The following is a 7,942-nucleotide window of genomic DNA, read 5'->3' on the forward strand; positions in this document are numbered from 1 at the left end:
TAAGACCTTTTTTCTTATTAGGTTCAGTGGGCCATCAAGTGGAGCTGCAGAGAAATGGCATGAGAAAGTTATTAGTATGAACTTAGAAGCAAGGAAGTGCAAATAAAATCATCTAAAAAAAGAAAAAAACTAGAGTTGTTGAAAGGAAAAACATATATACTCAATGACAAAATGAAGATCTTCATTGATATACGAAAAGCACAAAAGAAAGAGAAGTAAAGAACAAACAATATAATGGCAGAAGAGCCATAAATGGACAAATTCCTTTCATAAGAGAAGGGTACTGTAAGCTGCCTATTTCAAAATCTAAAGTCTAGTCCCTACTTCAGCAACTCTTTCCCTTATCCTTCTCAGCCTCTTGGGAAACTTTCCCTTTAGTGGAGGGGTGTGACATCGAGGAACCCATCTTCTCCGGAGCTGGACTCTCATTCTCGGAAAAAGTTAGGGGAACTGCAGGAGCCTTGTCATTTGGGGTTGGATCAGAAGGCTCAGCAGAAGCCAATGGGATTAAAGGGGCAGCGCTGCCCTTGGTAGGGGTAGCAACCTTGACTCTGATAGCTAGGGGGTAGAATACCTTCTCCAGGTCCTTTAGTACTGAGGCTTAATCCACTCTGGTAGCGTTCAGGGCCTCAATCCAAGTCCTGAGGTAGAAGCCTCGGCACACGGTTATGATTTGGGACTTGAGGTGTGCCCCATTCTCTTTCTGCCCCAAGTTGTAAGCTGTCTGCTCGATTTTAGCTATGTCCTCAGCTTTCTACCCCAGCTTCTTGGTCAACTCCTCAATTTTTACTCAGGCGAGGGCAAGTTGATCTTCAGCCTCCTTTCGATGATGAAGCTGCTCTCGAGCTTGCCATTCTGAACTCTTTATAAAGGCCTCTGTGCTTTTCCGAGCTTTATCACACTTAGTCAGCTTGAGAAGAGTCTCCTTCAATTTTTTGTCAGTTTAGGCCTAGGTCTTTTGAGCAACATATTGTTTAGACTCTTCCTCTTTCTTCTCATAAAGAGTCTAGCCCACCCACTCCTCGGTAACATGGGCTGCCTACGTTGTCTGTTTAAAAAAGAAAAGAAAAAAAAAGGAGGGGCTAGCAGTTAGGCCTCCAAGCAAACGTCAAAAGGGTATACCTATACATATTAGAGCAAGAAAAATTGGATGTGTACATACCAGGGCCAAGTCCCTCTTTAGAGATAGCAACATGTCATGCTTCTTTAAATTGCCAAGCTCAACCATGTCCCAAGGTAGCAGGAGTGCTTGCTCCACAGAATTGGTAGCGTAATTTGCCCTCCTATTGTCGAAATCTTGGATGGAGGAATCTGAGGTGAGGGGAGCTCCATCCAAGACTAGAGGAAGGTTCCAGTGCGGAACCTAAGGATGGCATTCAGGAGCAGTCTCAGCGACTTCTCCATCCCTCCTTTGTTGTGACTGAATGGCCTTAGGCCCCTAGTTTGCTTTGGAGGGGTCTTTTCTTGGATCTCACCCTCCTCAGCGATGCACTTCCCTACCTTCTTATCTCATTTGCTCTTCTTGTTAGCTGGATTAGTCTGAGGAGGAGCAGGAGTTAGAGGCCTTGGCACCACAGGGACCTCAGGAGTGGCATCACTAGCGTGAGACTCTAGCAGGGATAACAGGTCCGGTAGTCTTTTCTCGGTCACCATCCCTTCTGGAACTTCAGTGTCTCTCTAGTCAGTACTAACAGCGACAACAACTAGAGCGGATGTTATCTCTGCGTCCTCATTCACGTCAGGACGGTAGAAAACTTCAAAGTCTTCCTCACAAACCAAGCTTTCAAAACCTTCTTCCTCGGCCTCTTCAGATTGAACCTTAGCCTTATCAAATAGCAAGAGTTGCTTTCCGAATGAATCCTTAAATGGCCATGTTAACCCTAATGAGACGAGGGTCTTTAGGCTTGATTACGTGTTTCGAGATCTAGAAACATGTGGAGATGGGCTTGAAGCCGAGGATGACATGCATAGCTCGGAATTGGCCATTGCGATGGAGAAATATCTCAAATCTTAGGATTCAGTTGAGCTCGTCGAAGTTCACCAAACTTTGTCTCTTAGCAGTGGCCTTCTTAATTGAAGAAAAGATAATAGAGACAAGGGTAAGGAAAGGAATAAAGAAAAAGAGGGGGAAAAAAAAATCTTCTCCTAGCAACTGAAAGTTTAAAATCTTTAGGGTATTTGTAAGCCACCCCGCTTGGTTTACCATCCTTGGTCAAGCAGTGCAGCCTATCGTGCCATTCTCCTGAAACGATAAGAAAGTCCTTATCCATGCTCTTATTGGTCTCGGGGAGGCAGGAAATTAGTCTAGCGGCGAAGACCCTAGTTTTTAGGTAATATCCCGCCTACTTATTATTTTGGCAACTATATACCCAATTTACATCATGATGAGTGAGGTTTACACCCATTTTCTCGTCTATCGCATCTACACTACCTAATATCCTAACCATGTTAGGGGCACACTGAGTGGGACAAAGTCTGAAAAGATACAAAAAATCCCTAGTTACCCTACCCTTGGGAATTCTCATTCCTCCCTCTATAAATGCTATCATTGGAATTACTACAACCTCGAAAGGCCTTTTCTCATGCCATTCTCCTAAGTGGCAATTTTCTTTGGTGACATCACTAGGAATCCCACATCGTTTTTTAAACTCTTCTTTGTGCTCGAGGGTGTCATCTAAGCTAAAGAACCTACCCATTCTTAAGAAAAATACGAAAGAAAAGAGATCTTCATTCTAATAAAAAGAAGAATCATGAGACACTTACAAAGAAACAGAAGAGGAAGGGCTCCTCAGACGAGTTATTTGGAAGGGGACTGATTTTTCTCTGCTAAAGGTAAAAATGGGGAAAAGTCGCCCCATCCCCTCCTTTTATAGGGGCCAAGAAAGAGGCGGAAATTTTCCTGCTCCTTTAAAGTGAATTATGGGGACTATAGGATCACAATCTCACCGTAGAATGTGGGGAATAGGGAGTCATCCACTGCATTTATTGTTGCGTCGTGGATTCCGAAGTGTCAGGAGTGTGTCTTAAATCAGTTAAAAAGAAACCCCTACGTGGGAACGCATTTGGAACGTGCCAAATGCCTCCCTGTAATTACTAAAACCACCCTTCCCTAGAAAGAACGGCTATTACGGGAGGACGAGAATCCAAGGACAGAGTCAAAAGAGAGAGGTCTAATATTAGAAAAATAGACCTTGAAAGGCATTGACAGTGCCCCCTTCGGAAGAATATAAATAACACATCACAAGCTTAGGGAAACTATAATACCCGAGGATGCGCTTATGTCCTCGGAAAAGTTAAGGACCAGTTTTGAAGACCATCAGACATAAACCAAGGAAGAGGAGGAAGATTCGTTGGCAAGTAAAGAAGGGAAGAGTGCAAATAAAGCACCCATTACCTCTGCATTCAATGCTTTGAACCAAGTTAGCTGGCTGCATTAATGAGGAAATGACCCTTGAACAATGTCATTATTGCTCAGAACCTTATGTAGAAGCCTTCCAGTGAAGTCTTGATGGGACAAGTATCAAGGGAAACAAACCTAAACCCTTAAAGTGGAAGGTTGAGATACAACCTAGGAGGGTATATAAGGCGGAAAGATCTCTGTAAAAAGCGGATGAAAGATTTGGGAAGAAAGAACATAAAAGTGTAATTGTAAGCCAAGAACAAGTGTAACCAACACCTCAGATCAAACCCGAGGAACATAATAAAAGTCTCCCGAGGCTATTTTTGACCAATTTTCATCTTATACTCTTATGCTTAGTGTTGATCCTTTCAATTTTAGTTAATCAAACACGTTTAAATAGGGGTATCAAAGGTTGATTAGCATCCCACCTCTATAAATTAAAAGAGTGAGGAAAAAAGCAAGTGCGACTTATTTTTGCCCGCCACGTGTGTGTATATATATATATATAATTTGTGTCAACTCAATCTCGTATGTTAAAGAGTTGTGTTAGATTAAATATATCATTTTTATCAACGGATATTGAAATGATATGCAAGCATTTATTGAGTAAGCTTGGTGGAAGAAACTCCATGGTGGAAAAGATTATATTAACTCAAAGTTGATGAACTTTCATTCCCGCCGACAGTTACATACAACTACTACATAGTAGGGCACCGCCATACTTGTTATTTTCTAAGCCTTAGAAGGACTTTATTCCTTAGCAACACAAGAAACTACTTCTGCTTCGATTACAGTTACATCGGAAGCTTAATCCCTCCTCCTTTGTGACTGAGACTCTGATGGGCTAAACACACCAGCCTCATTCCTATTATTCTTCAACTGAAAAGCATCATTCTCATCAATGTTGAATGCGTTCTGTAACACATCTACTGGCAATGCCTGAATAACCGAGAGGCGTCCAGCAAGTTGGTTAGTGATGGCATTGTCGTTGGTCTTGATTGAGACCCACTCGAATCCCTCATTCTCAGCCCTCTTAAGAACAACATAGTTTTGTGGCACAACCAAAGCCTGACCCTCCCGAAGTTGTCCATCATATACATTGTCTCCATTGTCGTCCACGACCTGAACCTTAGCATTGCCTCTGAGCCCATATATCACGCTGTTGCTGTTCAAGTTGTAGTATGGTCCCACAAGTGCATTCTGCACAAAATTTTCCATAAATTAATATGCTTTCATGGAAAAATACATGCATGTCCAAATATTATTGTAACTATTGGATCATCAAAATAATAATTATTATCATTTAATACAACCAAAAGCTTGTAATTAAACTGATACTTTCTAGTAATATCAACGGAAACGTTCATGATTTAAATTTTCCATTTCTTTTTGTAATTATTGAATTTTACCAAAAAAATTTATTTAATACCAATTTTATAAATGAAATAAATAAATAGTGAAAGAAAGATGTAATTAAATTGTTTTTCTCTTTCTGTTAAATCTTATAATTACCTTGTGGAGGAATCCTCTGACAACACTAAGCTGGAGGCGCTCTAGGATGGGGAAGACATAGCTGTTAAGGGTGGTGACACGACCGGCACGTGGGTTGTAAAAGTCAGCAAGTTGTGGGTCATCAGCGTTATACTTGAGCCTTTGTGTACAGAAGGTTTCCTCAATGCCATTCTCTCTTCTTCCTTCTTGTTGTCTGTCTTCTCGTTCTTCGTCATCTTCCCTTCCTGGGGCTATCAGCTGAAGATCATCCTGTACATTCACGATATTGCCCCTCTGATCTTCTCTTTGGGATTGTATTTTATCGACCAAATCCTCTCTAATATTTAAAGACTCAACCAAACTCCTCCTGTCAAAGCCACCAAAGACATTGTTGCCAGTGTTATCTTGCTCGCCCCTGCGGCTTTGACCCCGGCTCCTCTGGCTCCTCTGCTCACTTTGTTCTTGTGGGTTCCCAGCAAGGTAGAAGTCCTAAAATCATAAATTAATTAATACAAATACAAATACAAAAACTAAATTCCTAAAGCAAAGAACATACATATGATATGTCAATTCCTTATTATTTCAGTATATCAATGTCTATCTATTTCAGTATTAGTATTCTCTTCATTTAAAATAGTCCATTTTTCATGGTATATATTAAATATTACTCTAGTGTTTATTTAAATATTGTGATATTCTCAATTTGATTAAAAATAAAATAAAAATCTTAATAGTGAAATAGACTTTCTCCATTTTAGTTTTCATTGTTTTCCTTTCATCTCAAAGAACAAGAAAAGAAGAGTAATTTATATTGGTGTTGATCAAATGATGGGATGATCAACTTAGTAATGCTTGTTACGGACCCTAGGGTTCTGATCGAGCTGGTTCTCCTCATTCAAGGTGTCGTAGAATCCGACCAAAACAAGCTGGTTTTCGCCGTCATTGTAAATCCATTGAGCCACTCCTTCTGGCACAGCAAGGATATCACCCTCCCTGATTGGTCGAAGTTTCTGGTGGCTGTCTTCGATTCTTTGTTGTGTTCTACGGTTTCCAAACTGCAACGGCGATTGGTATGTGTTAGGACAACCTGGGAGAACAGCCCCCTGAATACCCTTACCTGTATTCACAATAACAAAAATGAATCGTCATGATCTAAATTACTAACCGAGTGTATGTACTATTTGTGCATTAAGGAATGTGCACTAAACATTTCTCTTATCTTCTTTTTTGAGAGATTTTTTACATTATGATTACTAGGGCATAACTTATTGATATATATAATATTCGGGAAAACAAGCATATATACATGCCTTGGACAACATAGAAGAGGCGAGGTGCATTGGAATATGAAGGCAATAATAGGCCTCTACGTTGGATAGTGTGGCGGAGTAGAGCCACTCCGGCACACTGGAACTGATCATCATTTTGATCCCAATATTCAGTGAAACCAGCCTCGGACTCAATCCTCTCAGAGGGTTCTTGGGCATTTAAGTTGTCGAGGCGGCACTCGGTCTGAAACCGGTGCTGGTGAGGGAGACGGGTTCGGCGTGTGACTTGCTCTATCTGAGCAAAGCAGCCATGGAGAACGAGGAAGCAAATGCTAAGAGAGAGCAAACAGGAGTAAGCCATATTGGAACTCAACAATGTATTATAACTCCGTTATGGTGAAGATGTGGGGTTTGGGTGGGGTACGGTGGTATTTATAGTGGAAACAAGTGCATTTGCTTTTGGCACGCGGCGAATGGTCGGTTTGTTCTATTATTTATGTTGTGCAATGTGCAATGTGCATGTACTTTTATCTTTTGCAAGGCTGCAAATCCCTATTTTGCTAACACACAATATTTTTAGCAAGGGTATGTGGCAGTCACTCTCTGTGAAAAACACTGTTTGGTACGCTTGTTCTTGGAAGAGTGAGTTGATGTATACGAAGGGTTGGTAGGCATAGATCAGATGGTATTGAAAAATGCTTCTATGTTTGCATGGCTGCAAGACTGTACGTTGTTGACACATATTTCATAGTTTGTTTGGTTATAGTAGGTGGCAACGGTACCTGAGAATATTCCGTCTGAAAACCCCTTTCTAGCCCATTGTTTTGGTTTGGTAGAATTTTTTTTACTCTCTAGATCTGTCGAGAAACATCTTTAATAATGATAGGTAATTGATAGATGTTTTCGGAATGAGATGATTACTGTTTTTCTTCATAACCTGTAGAGAGCATGTGTTAGGGTTTTAGGTCCGGTAGTCACAAGATTAATAAATTCTTAACCAATTAATTAACTAATTAAGTGTACTAAATCTGAATTGAATAATGTCATACAAGCATGAATTACATAAAGACACCAAAATAATGACCTGGAAAAACTGATGAAACAAAGCGTTTCATAATAAAAACTTAGGATAATTTAAATATCAATCCTTAAGACAACAAATCCAACCAAATAAAATAGAAGTTTATAAAATATTTTAACTATATATCTAATGTTACCTTGTGTACTATTTACTAATTTGACTACGTGTAGCTCTGAAATCCACAGACTCTACTATTCTAATTTGTTGCACATAAACTCTTGGTTTGTAATCCCGAGGTCCATTCTTAAAGATTTGTCTGAATAACTTGTTTGTAAACTAAATGCAGCAAATTCATTTAATCATTGGATCTTTAGTATGCACGTAGATCTCCAATTTGCAATTTTCTGTCTTTTCCCGTCCACCCCAATTTTCTAGCACCTACCAATTGGCTTCAACCATCCTTAAAACTTTTTTTTTTTTTTTTTGTCCAAAAATGATGCCTAATTTCTCCCTTTAGTTTTCTCTCCATTTTGGGGAGAAAACTTTTTGGTGTGCTTGAGGAGAAAATATTTAGACCCCACCATTTATTTTCCTTCTCTCTACCTAACCAAACACACTTCAAAAAAGTTTTCCTTCCTATTTTCTTTCTAAAGTTTTCCATCCACCTTATTTCACCCAAACAAACACACCCTTATCCCTATTTTGGAAAACGCGTTCCGTTTTGATCCTTACCGTCATCTTAGGAATGCATTTTTTGTCCAA

At 40.0% G+C, this 7,942-nt stretch overlaps 1 protein-coding gene across 1 annotated transcript; it reads right to left on the reverse strand.

Moving 5' to 3' along the window:
- Positions 1-4,016: 4,016 nt before the first annotated feature.
- On the reverse strand, positions 4,017-6,583 carry LOC112036643 (11S globulin seed storage protein Ana o 2.0101). The gene is made up of 4 exons (XM_065772653.1): positions 6,202-6,583; positions 5,755-6,008; positions 4,913-5,380; positions 4,017-4,600 (listed from the first exon to the last, which is right to left on the reverse strand). The coding sequence occupies exons 1-4, from the start codon at positions 6,518-6,520 to the stop codon at positions 4,208-4,210; spliced, it is 1,434 nt and encodes a 477-aa protein (XP_065628725.1). The 5' UTR covers positions 6,521-6,583; the 3' UTR covers positions 4,017-4,207.
- Positions 6,584-7,942: the final 1,359 nt, after the last annotated feature.

The sequence above is a fragment of the Quercus suber genome, unplaced genomic scaffold (assembly GCF_002906115.3).
Source record: "Quercus suber isolate HL8 unplaced genomic scaffold, Cork oak 2.0 scaffold_61, whole genome shotgun sequence".
Classification (NCBI taxonomy): Eukaryota; Viridiplantae; Streptophyta; class Magnoliopsida; order Fagales; family Fagaceae; genus Quercus; species Quercus suber.

What these genes read in the sequence shown, in the direction of transcription:
- LOC112036643 (XM_065772653.1), bottom strand. Translation starts at nt 6,520, where the DNA reads ATGGCTTACTCCTGTTTGCTCTCTCTTAGCATTTGCTTCCTCGTTCTC. An exon ending in CCTCTTCTATGTTGTCCAAG is followed by an intron (nt 6,009 to 6,201) that starts GCATGTATATAT and finishes TTGTGAATACAG; the next exon opens with GTAAGGGTATTCAGGGGGCT. An exon ending in TCAGAGGATTCCTCCACAAG is followed by an intron (nt 4,601 to 4,912) that starts GTAATTATAAGA and finishes AATTTTGTGCAG; the next exon opens with AATGCACTTGTGGGACCATA.